Here is a 19307-nt window from a genome sequence, read left to right as displayed (position 1 = left end):
TCATTTTAGCTTTCCTTTTTTCATTTTTTTTTAAAGATTGCTGCATATCATCTACTATTCTGTGGTTCTGGCATGATTTGTTTCCTTAATTTTGTAACATTATCAGGTAATAGAAATATATTATATGAAGCAGCAGATTTGAAAAGATTAATGTAGCACGGATATTAATTTTGAATAGGAATCTAAATACCTAGAATCTCTGCATTCCAAACAAGTACTTATGTAAATAATTTTCAGGACTCTGAGAAAATTCAAGTCTAAATAGTTTATTGAATACTTTGAAAAGGAAGTTCCTTTCACTTTCCTGAAAGTGATGAAATGCCCCTTAGCAGAGCTTCCAACCAAAGTCTTATTATGAAATATAACTTTTTTATTGAGCAGCCACATACACTTACCTTATTGTTTTAAAAATAAAGTATTAAATAGCACACGGGGATAGAATGCAACTGAGTAGATAAAGGGGATTTAATGCAGTAGTTGATCACTTTCATGAGAAAACTAAAGCTACGTGCACACTGCAAGCTGTAGTACACTGCAAAATGTAGCCACAAATTAATGCGTAAAAGTATATTATTTCACCCGCTTTGATACAAAAAGCTACAGGAAATGTAGTTGCTATACTTTGTTTATATTGATAATAGAAATTAATTCTCATATGGGCTACCCTTAGACTACCTCTGGTCCTCAACAAATTTCCATGCAAACAGTGGACCTCCCTCCTAATAGAGTAATCAACTAAGCACCAAGAATTTTTCATCAAGAATTTTTATAGTTTATCAGAAAGGAAGATTCCTCCCCCTCCATATAATTTAGAGTTGCTGGGAGTCAGACAGCATACTGGTAATTGATGTATGACCACTATTTGGAACAGAATTTTTTCATTTCTATGCAAGATGGCTGTTAAGTGGGTCATTCCTGATTTTGCAACCATTTTATGCCATGATTATTACACGAATCACGGCAGTTCTTAAGTGAACCCTGTGAATCCAGCTTCCCCTATTGCAGGGGTGTCCAAACTTGGGAACTTTAAGACTTGTGGACTTCAACTCCCAGAATTCCCCAGCCAGCTGGCTGGGAATTCTGGGAGTTGAAGTCCACAAGTCTTAAAGTTCCCAGGTTTGGACACCCCTGCCCTATTGAGTTTGCTTGGGAGGAGTGCAAGTCTGGTATCTTGCAATTTTGTAAGCTTGCAATGATCACATGACCCTCGGATGCTCTAACCATCAGAAAGGTCATGTGATCAGCTTTTGTGGCCTTCTGACAAGCAAAGTCAATGGGGAATCCAGATTCATTTAACAACCCTGTTACCAATGTAACAAATGCAATGGTTTACTTAACAACTGTGGCAGGAAAAGATCGTAAAACAAGGCAAACCCACTTAACAAATATTTCACTTAGCAACATAAATTTTGGGCTCTATTGTGGTCGTAACTCAAGGACTCCCTGTACCTAATAGGGCTCTCTTGTGCTTCTATATACAGTTACCTCTGTTATCTGTCTTTAGTCATTTAGTTTTCACCCCATCTTTTTTCTTCCCAGTGCAATTGGAATCCCATCTTCCCCAACTTTTTTTCATTGCTGTTTCTGCTGAAAGGTGAAAGAGGAGTAGAATATATATTCTATTCTGGCCTATGCCAACTCCCTGGATTGGCAACATTAGATTGACAAAATAGAGAAGCATTAAACAGGATTTTGGCTGCTTACATTTAGTTATATCAGACCCTTTGAATGACCAATGTCTTACCTGAAGGGTCCTTTTCAGGGCGCTGCAACGGAGAGTCCAAAGAAGGGTTAAACACAGCCAATCTGCCCAGAACTGAATTGAAACTTTAAGCCACGCCTCTGGTGCCGACTCTCCTCAGATTTATTCAATGAAGACGTGGAACAGTTGCGCGCTGAAACTTCAACTGGAAGTCTAATATGGAACAAGTCACAAATAGTCCAACAACAACAACAGAAACAACAAACAACACTGTGACTTCACAAACACCAGCGAAGAATAGACCCCAGGGCGGGGTGGACTCTCCGTTGCAGCGCCCTGAAAAGGACCCTTCAGGTAAGACAATGGTCATTTTCCAGGGCGCTGCTCTGGAGAGTCCAAAGAAGGGACATGCCCAAGCTAACTGTCACTAGGGCGGGAAGGCTCAGCCATCAGGGTCGCTCCGCTGGTATGGATGCCCTGAAGAACACGCCTCCCAAAGGCCCCTTCCGCCGATGCAAAACTGTCCAGTTTGTAATTTCGGACAAATGGAGACAGAGAAGTCCAGGTGGCCGCCTTGCAGATCTCTTCAATCGGTGCCTGTGTAGACCAGGCAGCTGTGGTGGCGGCGCTTCTAGTCGAATGTGCTGTGATATTGCGAGGCACAGGAACGGACTGTAAAACGTGGGCACGCGCAATGCAGGATCGCAGCCATCCGCCGATGGTAGATGAAGAGACCTTCTTGCCTTGAGAAGCTGGTTGAAAGGAGACGAATAGAGATTCGGATTTCCGAAAACTGGCCGTGCGCTTGATGTATCTGCGAATAGTCCTGCGCACATCCAGCATGTGCCAGCGCTTTTCCCTCGGGTGCCGAGGATGCGGACAAAAATCTGGAAGGACCACCTCCTGCGCCCGATGAAACCCGGAATTGACCTTCGGACTGAAGGAAGGGTCCAGCCTCAGGATTACTCTGTCGTTACGAATGAGACACAAGTCCTCTCTGACTGACAGGCAGCCAGTTCCGATATGCGACGAGCAGACGTGATAGCGACCAGAAAAACCGTCTTGAATGTGAGGTGTCTGAGACTGGCCGTCTTAATGGGCTCAAACGGGGGCCCGATGAGGGACCGCACACTACATTGAGATCCCAAGATGGGTATCTGTGGACCACTGGGGGTCTCAGGTTGGTCGCTCCCCTGAGGAAACTGCGGATGGTCGGATTCCGGCCAAGAGATGCGTAGCCCTCAACTGAGAGGATGGTTGACAGGGCTGCCGCCTGGCGCCTCAGGGTGTTAGGTGCCAGGCCCTTGTCCAACCTTCCTGCAGGAAGTCCAGGATGACAGGAACCGAAGCAAGGGGCGCAGACGTACCATGAGCCGTGCACCAGCTGGCGAAGGATTTCCAAGTGGCGTCGTAGATGCGCGTCGTGGACTGCCGTCGTGACGCTTGGATGGTGCCAATCACCTTGTCTGACAACTTGCCTCTGCTTAGGAGATCCCTCTCAAGTGCCAGATGGCCAGCTGCAGCCACTGGGGTTCTGGATGTTGAAGGGCCCCCTGGCTGAGAGAGATGTCCTGTGGAGGAATCCGCCACGGTGGTGTGATCGAAAGACTCACCAAGTCTGCAAACCAGGTTCTCCTGGGCCAGTACGGTGCTATCCGCAGCACCTCCGCCTCCTCTGCTAGGATCTTCCTGATGACTCTGGGAAGAAGAGGTAGCGGGGGAAAAGCGTAAAGCAGACCTTTCGGCCACGGGCTGTGCAGTGCGTTGACTCCTTCCGCCCTCGGGTCGTGGAACCTTGTGAAGAACCGCGGAAGATGCGCATTGGCCGCGGTGGCGAACAGGTCCACCAGCGGGAGGCCGAACCTCTGGGACAGTTGCTGGAACAGCAGCGGATGTAGATGCCACTCCGAGTGGTCGACTGTGGATCTGCTCAGCCAGTCCGCCTGGGTGTTGCTCGTGCCCGAGATGTGCTCCGCCTGAAGAGAAAGGAGATACCTCTCCGCCCATCGACCCAAGAGCTCCGCCTCCTTCATCAGGGATCTGGAGCGCGTTCCCCCGTCGATTGATGTGCGCCTTGGTGGCGACATTGTCTGTCATGATGCGCACGTGGTGGCCCTGAACGGTGCTCTGGAAGCGCTTCAGCGCAAGCCTGACTGCCCTCAGCTCCAGCCAGTTGATGCTGTGAGCGGCTTCGGAAGGGGACCACCTGCCCTGTGCGAGCTGGTTGTGGCAGTGGGCCCCCCAACCGAACAGGCTGGCATCCGTTGTGATGGTGAGCCTGACTGGCTCCTTGAATGGCGACCCCTTTAACAGGGCCGGAGACAACCACCACTTAGAGAGCGACGTACCTCTGCTGGAACTGGAATCAGTCTTGTTGAGCTGCTTTCATTTGTTCTTTGATATGGAAGCAGGAGCCACTGAAGGGGACGGGAGTGAAGTCTCGCCCAAGGCACGATTGACAGGCACGAGATCATCTTGCCGAGGAGCTGTGAGAGCTGAACCACCTTGACTAGACATGACTGCTGCACCTGAACGACCATCTCCCGAAGGCTGGCCACCCTTTCCGGGGACAGGGATACCGTGCCCGAGGTGGTGTCGATGACGGCCCCTAGATGCTTCAGTCTGGTCGTGGGAACGAGATGACTTTTTTCCAGGTTGATGGTGAACCCGTGGTCCCGGAGGTAATGGAGGCCCGCGTAAGAGAACCTCAGGAACTTGCGGTGGGCTTTGCGGATAGGGATGTGGAGGTAGGCCTCTTTGAGGTCTATGGACGTTAGTATATCGCCTGGCCTGATGCCCCCAAGATGGACTGGAGGGACTGCATCTTGAACCTGCGATATGTCACGTGGTGATTGAACCTCTTTAGATCTAATATCCCCCTCCACCTTCCTGAGTTTTTGGGGACCAGAAACAGGATGGAGTAAAACCCTCTTCCTTCCTGGCCTGCTGGGACAGGTTCTATGGCCCTGATCTCCTTGAGGTGCCTTATCTCCTGTTCCATGAGGGATCTTTTGACTAACCCTGAGGGAACTGGACACCGGATGAAGTGGCGGGGAGGGGGGGACCAGAATTCTAAAGTGAGACCCATGCGGACCGTTTGAAGAACCCACTGGTCCGACGTGGTCTGCTCCCATTTGGCGTGGAACAACTGCAACCGCCCTCCTATGGGAGCTGACCTGTGATGGTCATTTATACCTCCTAAAGGGTCGGGAGCCGGAGCCCCCCCGAAATGGCCGCTTGGAGAAGGGCTGCTGGCGACCTCTGTCTCGAAAGGACTGATGGTCCTGAGACCGCTCACCCTGCTGGGGATACACCCGATGATAGGGGGCGGAGCTGGTGGAGGGCTCATTGTTCCGAAAGGCCTCCCTCCTGTAAGAGCCAGGACCTTTACGATCAGGCTTTTTGGTGACTGATGGCATCACTTTCTTTTTGTCCTTGTTTTCCACAAGGACTGGATCAAGGACCTCACCAAACAGCTTGTCCCCTTTAAAGGGGGCAGTAACAAGCTTCCATTTGGAGCGCATATCCACATTCCAGTGCCTAAGCCACAGGAGGCGTCTGGAAGTAACATTAGACGCTAGGGCACGCGAGGCAAACTTAGCAGCATTCAGAGTGGCATCAGCAGTGTACTCTGTGGCTGCCATGATTTTATTGATATCCTGCCTGACTTTAACGTCCTTGGCAGGTATCTTCCTCAACAACTGCCTCAGCCACAGGAGAGCCGCCCTGGAGAAAAAGGAGGCTGAAGCGGAGGACTTAATGGCCCATGCAGCTGCCTGATGGGTCTTGTGACAAGCAGTTTCGGTTCTCTTGTCCTCAGCCTTGAGCCCCTCCAACAGGTCAGGAGGGAGCACAGAAGAGGAGGTAAGAGCCGCTACAGGGGGATCGATAGGAGGGAGCTTGAGCAGCTCCTCCAGGCTGGCATCCACCGTATATAGCTTCTTGTCATGGCTGCTGGGGGTAGCCCTGGTAGCTGGCTGCGCCCACTGTCTTTGAACTAAATTGAGGAACATCTTGGGTACAGGAACTATTTCCTGGACCGAAATGGGTTCCTCAAAGAGATCCCCAGATAGATCATCAGGGTCTACAACCACCTGAGCTGGGGGGGGGGGGGTGGACCCCATGTGAGTTGAGATCTTAGCCTTATCTAAAATGGTTTTGAAATTATCCAAATTAAATAAGCCTGAAAATGCCGGCTTTTTGGCGGGGCTTGCCTCATCCCCAGAGAATTCAGCTTCCTGCCTAGGAAGAAATTCCTCTTCTTCCTCCCAGTCTGACTCATCAGAGGCCACTGAAGAATGCAGGGACGGAGGTGGAAGGCTAGGAGTAATCTCTCTGGAATCCTCCTGGGGTTGCAAATGGTGGGTCTTGCGAGTGCGCTTGCCACCTTTTCGCATGCCTGCCTCAATGCCCTGGGAAATGGCCCTGCTAATTATTTCCTGCATTTCAGTGGATAGGTTAGGCCCTTGGTCCTCAATGGGGCGAACCCTTTGAGTGGGCCCGGGGATCGGCTGTTGAGGGGCTAAGGGCCCCATTGGAGCTGGTCCCTCCTCCATATCAGAGGGACAGGCAAAGAGATCAGCCTGATCAGCCATGGAATGGCCTGGAGAAGTTGCCATGGCCAAGGAATCCCCTTCTTCTTCACTATCAGAAATGGGGCCTCCCTGGGCTGGAGGAATTTCCCTGGAGGGCTCCCCAGGAGACACCGAAAGGGAAGATTGGGCCTGCTGTTGGGCTTTGGAAGACTGTTTTTCTAAGGCCTTCTGTCGCCTTAATGCATCTTTGTCTAGGCCTGAGCCCTGCTTGGGGCCATGCCTGGAGTAAGGCTTACTCCCTCTAATGGCCTCCCTGGCAGCTTTCCCGGCCTGTCTTACAGGGGCTCTGGAAGAGACACCCTCAGAAGTCTCAGGGACCTGATCTGCCATGGTAACAATCACTGGTTGGGGCAGTAGGGGGATGGGAAACCACCACTCACCACCTCCAGAAAGCCCACCGCAGCACGATGCTCCTGAGGAGACAGAGAAACTGCAAGGCCTGAAGTAGCTTGGAATTTCTTAGGCGCGAGCAGAATTCGCTCCCAGCGCCTGCAGGAGAGTAAAGAAGGCGACCCAGCAGGCCACGATCCCACGCCGCTATCACTTGCTTGGATTGGGGCCCAGGTCGCCGGTCACACCGGGCAAGTCTGACTCCACGCGGCTCCTGCAAAGAGCCAGGCACCAGGCAGCTGCGGCAAAAACTTTTAAAAGTAAAGCCGGAAGATTGCGCAATCCAAAATGGCGGCCGGAACTCACCGGAGCTTTGCGCGCCAATTTTAAAGAGGGAAGAAGCCAAAATGGCTGCCCTGGAAGCCCACGCAGCAATTTGACTTGCTAGAAGCACAAATTGCAACGGAGGGCTTCCAGTGGGAATCGGCCCCCAGTAGGGGTGCCCCAACAGCGCTGGCGTCGGCACTCCGACCCACGCGCTTCCCCCAACAGCTGCCTGCGGCTTCTAGGAGCCAGAGCAAAGCCACGTACTCCAGGAGAGCCGAAAGGGTGAGAAAAACCCAATTAAAAAGGGAAAAAAACAAACTTAAATTTAAACTCACCAGCCTGCTCTAAAAATCCTTAAATATACTGTTTTAAAAAATTATTCTTCCTCTGGAGAGTCCAAGGAATCAATCTTAGAACTGGAGAAAATCTTAAAGCGCGTCTACTGGGCTAGCTGAATTGAAAAAATCTGAGGAGAGTCGGCACCAGAGGCGTGGCTTAAAGTTTCAATTCAGTTCTGGGCAGATTGGCTGTGTTTAACCCTTCTTTGGACTCTCCAGAGCAGCGCCCTGGAAAATTTGCCTGTTTCCTTTCATATACTATTCAAGTTTTGAAATAATATACCATAGACGTTTAGTAATGTGCTTTTAGACACACCAATAATGCAAGAAACAAAATAATGTACTTGCAAGTTTATTTTGAATATAGCACAAGCCACTTATAAGGATTGGTTTAGAATAGGCTGTCGTGATTTTGAGGCCCATTTTGAGGGGTCAGGGGTGGGGGCAAAGATACAACACAGAGTCAAAATTTGGATCTGTGAATCAAGAAGCACTAAATCTTCTCTTCATAGGCTGTGGTCTTCATCCTAGTTTTCAACCCTTTTCAAAATGGAGGATGCTCAGCTAATCAGAATTTGTCCCAAAGTAAGCCCAGGAGCCAAGTTCTTTTAGCTAATGCTCAATATCCCAAGCAATTATTATTGGGATTTTGGATGAACCGAACAATGACTTTTCAGAATGAAAGATGAGAACTCCAAGTGGCGTGAGCTACAGTGCTTGCATGGTACTGTAGATTAATATATGCTATTTATTAGACTGTTTTTAATGTTAAAAAAAACCCTCCCAAAATAATGCAGGCCAAAGTTTGCTCACTTTCAAAGTCTAGGAAAAAAAGGGGCCCTTGATCAAAGTCTGTACAAGTGAGAACTTTTAAAAGATTTCCCATTTGGTTTCTGAAAAATAGAAAAGGAACAGAATAAAGGTACTCAGGAATAAATCTTGACAACACTGTTATCTCTAATGTACTGCTTGAACAAGTTTTATCTGTCAAGGCAAATCAAGCTTAAACATTCCTTCTCAACTAGTCCCTAAGTCAGGGAAAACAATGTTCCGAGCTTTGAACTTACTTTCAAAATCCAGGAAAAAATGTGGGTAGTTTTCAATTTCTCTGGTAAGGACTTTAAGAAGATTACCCATACCAGCGAAACCTAGTGAATGCAACAAAATCATAAAGAGTTATATATGCAAAAGCAGAAGATGGAAAAAAAAGGGCTTGGCATGCACTGCTAGTTCAAACTGAAACAGGAACATTTAAACTCTTTACCAAAGTAATTAACAATCAACGCCACAATACACTTATTGGGAATATTGACCGAATATGAAAAATATATTCCATACTTTGTGACTGAGAGAAACATGCAATGAAGACAGAATTTTCAGTGGTGTGCATTCTTTCCTTGTATACAGGTAATCCTCTACTTATAACAGTTCACTTACTGACTGCTTGAACTTACGTCAGCACTGAAAAAACTGATTTATGACAGTTTTTCACACTTACGACCGTTGTGGTATCCCCATGGTCACGTGATTAAAATTCAGACACTTGGCAACTTGACTCATACTTATGACAGTGGCAGTGTCATAATGGGGTCACCTTCGGCAACCTTCTGACAAGCAAAGTCAATGGGAAAGCCAGAGTCACTTAACCACGGGGTTACTAATTTAACAACTGCAGTAATTCACTTAACAAATGTGGCAAGAAAATTTGTAAAACGAGGCAAAAATTCACCTAACAAATGCCACGCCTAGCAGCAGAAATTGTGGTTGTAAGTCGAGGACTACCTATATCTGGACAAGGAGCATTTTGTAGATTTTGATTGCTTTAACAAAAGTGAATGTTCAATCTTTGAATGCTTCCTTATTTTAAAACAGTTTAAATATAAGCTTAAGCAGTTTAGTATAAGGTTCTGCGAAAGGACATTCTTTCCTCTTTTTTCTTTTCTATGATTCATCCATTGTTCCAGAGCAGATTTCAAGAAGCATGATGGGGGTTTCATCTGGAAGCCAATCCATTTCTTTGGAAGACAGACACCACCGGAAAAAACTCAATATATTTATGATAAACATTAAAAATCCCTGAGCTCATATACACATACAAAATATAGCTGAACATAATTACAGGACTTGTTTATATCTTAATTATTTTTCTATTTTGCAATTAAGATCTGATAGGTTTTCTTTAATAATTACTATTGAATATTACCATTGAATGTAAATAATTATTAGTTAATTACAATAAGATAAAGAGAATGGGCCATTATCAGATCATAAGTGGTTTGCATTGTTATATCTAGCAGTGTGCTAAAATTAGTTCTGTTTAAGAAAGTTTGGTTGATTTATTTGACCGAATGATCTAATCCTGAATTGGTTTTACACTTTATTATTTTGTTTACAGAAACTGAATGAACCTGATTTCAGTTTTTTTTTTAAAGCAGTAGTATAGTACTAATTCTCATATTAGGTATATATATCGTAGATAAATACACTCTAATTCCCTTTTTTGAAATCTCTCAACAATACTGGGCAAGAATTCAGAACAATACAATATCTGAACAAACTTATTGGTACCATTAATTTTAAGATATAATTATTCAAAACAAATTTACTCATTTCAATGAATTTCAAATACATTAAGGCTTAGAAACTCCTGGATACATACCAGTATTACTGTAAAAGTAGGTGTCAAGCCTGCAGCCACTTTTCTTTTGGATCTTTGGTTCATACTTTCTATTATTCTACTAGGCATTTTCTATTGTGGGAAAATGGGAGGCGGTGGGGGCAAGATCTTGAACTTTCAACTAGGTGGGGAAAACCAGGAAGCTTTCAGATTTGGGTTTTCCCAGATGTGCCAACATGGTTCTCTTAATAAATTGAAACTTTGAGCAATACTTTGCCTTGGATTCTGATTTACTTTTGGATGCTATTTGGAACGCCGACAGTAGGTATGTCAAACCTTTTCAATTACTACTGTAAATTTCCCCCAAAATAAAAATAAGCCATACCATGATTTTTCAGGATGCTCATAATATAAGCCCTACCCCCAAAATAAGCCCCAGTTAAGATTGTCAGCCAGGCGGACACTTTTAGTAGTGTATGTCCCCAAAAATAAGACCTGACTGTAAAATAAGCCCTAATGCGTCTTTTGGAGCAAAAATTAATATAAGACATGGTCCTATTTTCACAGGAAACATGGCGATATTTTGCATGCAATATTAACAAATAAGGCAGGGAGGGAGGCAGGAAGGAAGGAAGGCTATTTTATGGCAACATGGTGCAATACAGTTTTAAAATACAACCATATGATTATCTAAATTTAACTCTGAATCCACAAACACTTTTATATATTATGCACTGCACAAAGCATAAGAATCATGCTTAAAATGGATTTCAAATATAGTACAATTAAGAACCACACATTTCCAACTTGAATTTAAAAGTACAACTTACCTCATTGAAAAAATGAAGTCACTGTATAATTCTAGTGCATTTTTGTCCTAAACCATTAGCGTTATTCTCCAGAATTACTTAATCTCTGTTAGATACTTGCTCTAACTACAGTGGTTTCCACTAAGGTCCTCTGTTCCGGCGGGAACAGAGGTTTAATCCTATTGGTCGAAGGGTCTGACAGCTCCCTATAAAAGGGCTTCTGTCAGACTTAACCTTCGCTGGATTGTTCTCACTTGTTGTACTTAATAAAGAGCTGTTGTTACCGTTAAGCCTGTGTGTGCCTATCCATCACCCAATCTAACAGTCTCAAAGCAACCTTATTTAAAAGAAACAAGCTATCCAGGATTGGTAGTCATGTTGACTATATTATCTCTAATATCAGAGGTACTATGTCTTTGAATGCCAGTTGCTAAGGAACATGAGCAAATGTGGGCTCTCAAATGCTGGTTGGCTTATCCTTGAAAGAGAATTACATGCTAAGTATACAATTGTTGTTGTAAATCGAGGATTACGTGTGTGCAATTTTTTTCCTTATTGAATTATCACAGTATTTATAATAATGTGGGTGGGTTTTTTTTACTTCACTGTTAAAAAATTGAATATTCCATGTTCCTTCTTTCACTACTATTAAGCCTGAGTTTTCTCTGAATAGAAGTCTTGGATTATTATTATTATTATTATTTTGCAAAGCCATGGCTTCCTAGCTTGGATTGAGGAAAATCCTAGTTATCATCCACTCTTATTAACAGACCAAAACAAAAAAACCCATTCACAAGAATGTAATTCCAAAAATCTACCCTACCTCTTAAAATGCTTAGTCATGATCCTCAGGAAAGCTGGTAAGTAGGAGACGAAAGCAATGTTCTACAATAACTAGTATTCAGAACTACATGCTTTGTAATTTAAGCTGTTTTCTATACAAGCACAGTAACAAGAAACACAGGGATGGAAATTAAAACATGACTATTGACTCAGGGATACTTTGAAGCATTTAAATTATTAATTAAGTAATTGAAAAGGGTAAATTATTTTAAATTAAATTTTCCAGGCCTGCCACCTGGAGTTTCATTCCTACTGTAAGTAAAGTTTGCATACTTACTTTTGCACAGGCGATAATACATTGAATAACAGGTATGATATTAAGCAGTGAATAAGTCTATGCTAATTTTTGTAAGTTGAACTCTCACGCTATGGTGGTTCCAAGAAAAATATTCTCCATTTCATTAAATATAAACAATTCCTAGTGGAGATCATTAAGAGCTTTCAAATGACTCAGTTCAATGAAAAATTACAATTGAGAAGTAAGTACCAAGGGGGGGAAATGAATGAAATTGTTAGATATTAACTCTGTCTGCTATAGTTTCCAAACAGGTCCTCTGTTCAGGCGGGAACAGAGATCAAATCCTATTGGTTAAGAGATCTGACAGCTCCCTATAAAAGGGCTGCTGTCAGACCAAGAAGCTGCTGGATTGTACAGACTTGTTGCATTACAATAAAAAGCTGTTCTTACATTAAGCCAGTGTCTGCCTTCTCACTACCGGATCAAACACTGGCGACGAAGGTGGGATTGAGAGGCAGATAGGCGAAGAACGAGACATCCAGCAAGTAGATCCAGCCTGGAGTTCGGCGCGGCAATCGAGCTACGAGTTTGAGCGGTAAAATTCGAACCGCCTCAACCGAGAATGGCCATGCACGCCCCACCAACTCCATATGACCCGGTGGCTGAACACTGGGAATTGTATATGTTACGATTTGAATGCTTCCTCGAGGCAAACAACCTCATGGGAATCCCTGACACCAGGAAAAAGAACCTCTTTCTGGGGTACTGCGGCAGAGAGGTCTTCGAAACCGCAAAAGACTTATCGGAGCCAACTCCGCTCCAAGCGGTTCCTTGGGCAGCGTTGCAGCAGACCCTGAAGACCCACTATGCCCCCAAGCCATCGAGGCATGTTCGCCGCCACGAATTCAACACAAGGAACCAGAAGGAAGGCGGATCTATCAACCAATACATGGCGGCACTGCGAAAGTCCGCGACTTATTACAAGTTCCAGGACCTGGACGATGTAATACTACACCGCATAATCTGCGGTGTGCGGGACATTAATCTACAGAGGCGTTTCCTTGCCAAATCAAACATGTCTCTGCAGATCGCACTCAATGAGGCCCGAGCTTCCGAATCTGCAGATTAGTCCGCAGAAGCCTTGCAGCGGCAACACAACGTGCCACAAACTGCTGGATTGTACAGACTTGTTGCATTACAATAAAGAGCTGTTGTTACGTTAAACCTTCTCACTACCCGATCAAACAGAAATAACTTTTAAATATTTTACGATGGCAGTAAGAAATATCATAAGGCTACCTCATGATAGGAGCCTTACTTTTATAAAAGGAAAGAAGGAATTGAGCTGCATAAATTTAGAACTCTATGAGGAACCTCCATCCCAAAATTATAGTTTTTACTGTAGCAGAAAGAAAAATAAATAAATGTTTAACCTTAAATTGATTAAATTATTTTCATGAAATCTTACATTTAGATTGAATTTAATATTCGTACTTATCCTAACCCCAGTTTTTGTCTGCCCTGCTTGCCTAACTACTAGAGAAAATTTGCCTGCCAACTAAAGTATATGTGGTTCTTACACTGAATATACACTTGTATATGCCATTGGAAAAAAAATGTTCCTTAACATGTTAGTGAAAAAATTGACATCATTCTTTACTTATTAAGAAAAAGCAGAGTACAAATCGACTATAGTCCTCGACTTATGACTGCAATGGAGCCTAAAATTTATGTTGTTTAAGTGAGACATTTGTTTTAAATGAGCTTTGCCCCATTTTATGACTCTCCTTGCCACAGTCATTGTGAATCATTGTAATTGTTAAATTAGTAACCTGGTTGTTAAGTGAATCTGGCTTCCCCATTGACTTTGCTTGCCAGAAGGTTGCAAAAAGTGATCACATGACCCTGGGGCACATGACCCTGGATCACATGACCCTGGGGCACGGCAACCATCATAAATATGAACCAGTTGCCAAGCATCCAAATTTTGATCACGTGACTATGGGGATCCTGCAACAAGTATGAAAACTGCAAGTGTAAAAAACAGTCAGTCACTATACAAATTGTAGTAAGTCGAGGACTACCTGTATGTATATCTGAAAATAAATGACTTCTAAAACAATTTTGCATCTCCTTTACACATCAACTATTACTCCCACCCCACGCACAATTCCACATCCTATCTAATGAAACTAATTCTCAGTTCCTAAAACATAATTTGCAGAACTAATTTTGAAAAACATTTGGAGATAAAGAACATATTCACACATTCATTTAATATAAGGAATCATATCCCTAATGTTCAAAGAGGTAGAAGCAGTGGTGGGATGCTTCCAGTTTAACAACCAATTCGGTGAGCAGGGACGTGCGGTCAGGGGAGGCAGGGGAGGCAGAGCCTCACCTCTCTTCATGAAATAATAGTATATAATATTATATACTATATATATATATATATATATATATATATAATATTATATACATCCGTCCGGCCGTGCCCGGGAGCTGAGGAGGCAGAAATGTTGTCGGCGCTGCCGGATGACGTCATCCGGCAGCGCCGACAACATTTCTGCCTCCGCCCTCCGCAGCTCCCGGGCGCGCCCGGACAGAGGTAGCTCGCCCGCCGGACTGCCTTGGCGCCATTCTGGCTACCTCCGTCCGGGCGCGCCCGGGAGCTGCGGAGGGCGGGGGCAGAAATGTCAGCGCTGCCAGATGACAAAGGCATGAAAGAGCAGCCGCCTGAATGGGAAAGCAATGAAAGGGGCTGCGCTTTCACCCCACTCAAGCCTTGCCGCCTACATGGAAAGCCGCCTGAATGGGAAATGGGAATGGGAAGCGCAGCCGCCTGAATGGGAAAGCAACAAAAGGGGCAGCGAGGGCGGGCGGGAAAGCAACGAAAGGGGCAGCGAGGGCGGGCGGTGGCTGCAGGCGGCAAGGCTTGAGCGGGGTGAAAGCGCAGCCCCTTCGTTGCTTTCCCATTCACCCCGCTCAAGCCTTGCCCGAGGGAGCTGGGGATCAGGCTTTGGGTTGGTGGGAGACCTTGAAGGAGTGGGGGGGAAGGGACTGGCGCCGGTGGAGGAAGCAATGCTATGCGGATCAGTACACTCCGCTGTCCCCTTAATGTTCACTCAGGAAGGCGGAGAATGGGACCACGTGTGCTGGAGGCTGAGGCTGCCTCAGCCTCCTGCACACGTGGTCCCATTCCCCGCCTTCCTGATGACGTCACCAGCCTCACCAGCCATAACCCTCACCGCACGTCACTGTCGGTGAGTGTGTGCTTTGCATGCAGGTGTGCTTTGTGCGCATGTGCACAGCACTGAAAATGGAGCATTTAGAAGCTCAGCTGCTTAACCTTCCAAGTCAGCAACAGTAAGTAAAACAGCTGAGGGGGAGGAAATCATTGAGCTGAGCTACAAAGCAGGAAATAAAGGACAGGATAGAGCAGGGGCAGATGGGCGGGCCTAGCTGATTGTCGGAGTGAACCGGTTCGCTCCCAGCTGATGTTGGAGCTACCAGTTCGCCCAAACCGGTCCGAACCGGTAGAATCCCACCCCTGGGTAGAAGTCAATGTTTCTATTCCATGTTATGGCCTAAAACTGATAAAACACTTTTAAAGGGCTCTTTAAACAAGTGAAGAGGGGAATCTGATCTTGACAATCTAGACCAGGGGTGTCAAACTTGCGTAGTCATGGCAGCATCACATGATATATCGCAACTGTTTTCCCCTTCGACAAACCCAGTGTGACGCATCCGGGCCGCCAGCCGTGAGTTTGACAGCCCTGATCTAGACTGACCATTGCAAGTGAGATAGCACTGCTTGGGCTGACACCATGTTTACTGGAAGACATTAATCTGCAGACCAATCCTAGGCAAACCTTTGCTTTTTCTGTTCATAGGAAGAATCTTCCAGGAAAGGTACAATATTTTTCCTCTCTGCTACATTGTTTCTTTGGCCTGCTGATACTAATATTTGAGGACTTGATGAAGAGCATGTAGTGCTTATTAAGGCCAGATGAACTTCAGGGATCATAGACAAATGCAAGGTTGAAGAGAACACAAAAGCAAGAATTCTCCCCATTGTATGCAAACATACAACATTGCATAGAGAAATGAAAAACATTATTATCTGTGAATTCTGCAAGAGTTAAGAATCTAATCCAATTTCCCTACAAATATGACACGTTATGCAGATATTATTTCACACTGTCACACTCCATCTGGATATCTGCCTGTGGGTGACAACCAGGGGTGGTATTCACTTACTTTCCCTACCAGTTTGCAAGTGTGAGTGCACACGCAACTTCCGCGCATGCGCACAGCCTTCTGCGCATGCACTTTTGGCGGAAAAAAGGGGTCTAATTGGGATGCTGTAGAGCCAGGGCGGTTGGGCGGAGCCACCTGTGATTTCTGCTACTGGTTTGGGCAAACCAATCTGAACCGGTAGAATACCACCTCTGGTGACAACAGAGCAATGAACAGCCCTGATATCTGATTACTACCTGTATTTACTAGGAACAGGTCATGAAGTTTTGGAATTCACCTTAGATAAAGTGGTCTGTGAGCAAATGGAACGTGAAATTAAATAGACAAACAAACAGGAACCTTGAGCAAGGGATTCATCATCTTAGTTGCTCTTCTTTGCCCTTTTTCCAAAGTCTCAACATCATTTTTTCTAATGTGGTGACCAAAACTGGATGTAGTATTCCAGCGATGGCCTTACTAAGGCTTTGTAAAGCTGTAGTAATACTTCACATGATTTTGATTCTATGCCTCTAGTTACACAACCAAGGACTGTGTTAGCCTTTTTGGCTACTGCTGCACAATGCTGGCTCATATTTTAAGTGATCATCCCCTAGGAGTCCAAGGTCCTTCTCACACTTACTGCTTTTGAGCCAGCTTTCGCCTAATCTGTACTTGTACCTTTGGTAGAGGAAAAAGGTAAAGGTTCCCCTTGCACATATGTGCTAGTCATTCCCGACTCTAGAGGGCGGTGCTCATCTCTGTTTCAAAGCCGAAGAGCCAGCGCTGTCCAAAGACATCTCTGTGGTCATGTGGCTGGCATGATTAAAAGTTGAAAGCACATGGAACACTGTTACCTTCCCACCAAAGGTGGTCTCTATTTTTCTACTTACATTTTTTACGTGTTTTCGAACTGCTAGGTTGGCAGAAGCTGGGATAAGTAACAGGAGCTCACTCCTAGGGATTCGAACTGCTGAATTGCCGACCTTTCTCATTGATAAGCTTAGCCACTGAGCCACCGTGTACTTTGGTATAAGTTTCCAAATACATCCTGAAACTACTTAAATTTCTTTTAGCAAGTCTCATCATTTTGATTCCCGTGTCAAGGAAGCCAACATATCCCTCTTGACTTAATAGGAACCTGACTGGCACACCAAATAATTTCAGGAATCAGGGAGTTTTATAGCCAGATCATTCCTAAAATCACTGTGGGGTGCCATTGTCATATATCTCTTCCTGATGGCAAAACAGTATATTTTGCAAAATTCTAGCAACAGAAGACTGATTTTCTGAACCAGAGGATTTAGTGAGCAAATATACTGTAATCTAAAGTTGCTAATAGCCTCCTGTTAATCAACACTCTTGTTATACAGAAGCCCTTCCAATTATTTAATGGTAACTGAGAATATTAGGAGATTAATTTTGCTCTATCCTGTAATTCTTCTAGTATAGCCATTTTCATGAAAGTTATAAGAAAAAGGCTTGCAAAACATACAGAGCATTTCTTCTGAGTCTTTTTAATAGAAATTGCATTATACTGCAGAGCAATTTGACCATGAACACCAAAAACACACTCCGTGATCTAAGCTGTTCAGGATTTATTTATAGACCCATACACTTGTTAATATGAGTGCAATGCATATTTGAATATATTTACAAGTAATTCCGAAAGAAATATGGTTTACAAAATAATAGTTACCATTGCCTAAAGATTCACGGATAATCGTTTTAACTTGCTTTCCTTCATGAGAAAAAGCATTCAACCTTTTCTAATCTAACTACCTACTATTTAAAATACTTCAGTCAGTTTATGAGTGCTTTATTTGAAAAGAAGTATCTCATTTTTCTGGCGTGATCAGACGTACATTCAAAATAACACTGCAAAATAAAAAAATAACACTGAAGTATATATGGGTAGTATCTAAAGCTGACATATTTAAAATGGGAGGGGGGGGTTCCTTGAATGAAGGTTTGGATGTGGATTCCACAAAAGTTTGAGATTCGTTTCCTAACCTTAAATTAGAAAACCTTGCCACAGAATAACAGTGTTGGAAGTGACCTTGGAGGTCTTGTAATCCAACCCCCTTCTCAGGCAGGAAACCCTGCACCACTTCGGACAAATGGTTGTCCAGTTTTTCCTTAAAAACTTCCACTGTGGGAGCACCCACAACTTCTAGAGGCAAGTTCTTCCACTGATTAATTATTCTAAGTGGAGGCTGTTCCGAAGCTGCTGATCTCTTTCCCATAGGACAAAGCTGGTCCTTGAAATTGCTTCGGTTCTTCTTATTCAATTAAATCCAGAGTGGACTAGTTCCTTAGGGCAATGAAGGCCTTCAGAAATCCTATGCCTCATCATCTGACAGGGTGCCCTTCTTCTTCATCCCTCCACCTACCCAGACTCATGTAAAATAAATAAAACAATTTATATTGATATTGATTGTTTCCTGATTGCTTATTTGTACCCTATGACTATCATTAAGTGTTGTACCTTATGATTCTTGACTAATGTATCTTGTCTTTTTATGTACACTGAGAGCATATGCACCAAAGACACATTCCTTGTGTGTCCAATCACACTTGGCCAATAAAGAATTCTATTCTATTCTATCAACCATCTGACAGGGCACCCTTCTTCTTCATCCCTCCACCTACCCAGACTCCTATAAAATAAATTTTGGAAGATGAGAATGAGAGGACATTTTATTCCTGCCCATTCATGCCTCAATATAAGCATTCACCAGTTGAACCTACTAGATATCGGGGAGGGGAGTTGTTTTATTTTTGCTGGCAGGACCTTCAAAGACTTCTGTAAATCAAGTGCAATTGAGCACTGAAACCCATAAAGTAATTCAGGTTCCTTATCTGGCAAAGTGGATGAGGAAATGGCCCATTGAAGAGGGCAACAAGATGATAAAAACTCCACTTTAATTTGGTCATCTGGAAAAACCTTAGAGAGATACATGCAATATGCATTTCACTAAAAATAAAGGGTAGCAATTAGGAGTGACCTCAACTTTCTAAGGCCGTCATTTGGGTGAGCCATGGTAAAGGCTATGGGCAGTGCTGCACAGATGTGAAGCATCTATAGCAACAGCCAGCTACATTCGATAAAGTTTATTCTGTTATTTGAAAACCTCCTTCTAGCTAGTTGAGGTGTTTTATGGCTTCAATCTGTCCTCTTTTATGGCCTGAAGTCAGCCATAAAACACTTTCAAGGAGATGTTCAACTAAGAAGTAATAAGAATAGGAAGAAGGCTGTTTTCAAAGTCAAA

At 44.3% G+C, this 19307-nt stretch overlaps 1 protein-coding gene across 1 annotated transcript in view; it reads right to left on the bottom strand.

Annotated features, from left to right (window-relative positions):
• Nucleotides 1–19307, bottom strand: part of CYRIA (CYFIP related Rac1 interactor A) — a 52964-nt gene that overhangs the window by 20535 nt on the left and 13122 nt on the right. Inside the window, 3 exon segments of the mRNA XM_081943321.1 lie at nucleotides 8106–8171; nucleotides 8174–8185; nucleotides 8360–8440. Of these exon segments, the coding sequence (XP_081799447.1) occupies nucleotides 8106–8171; nucleotides 8174–8185; nucleotides 8360–8429 (148 nt within the window). The 5' untranslated portion in view covers nucleotides 8430–8440.

The sequence above is a fragment of the Natrix helvetica genome (assembly GCF_964273705.1).
Source record: "Natrix helvetica genome assembly, chromosome: 2".
NCBI classification, from domain to species: Eukaryota; Metazoa; Chordata; class Lepidosauria; order Squamata; family Natricidae; genus Natrix; species Natrix helvetica.
The sequence above is the reverse complement of the archived record's forward strand: the minus strand, read 5'-3'. Positions and strand labels throughout refer to the sequence as shown.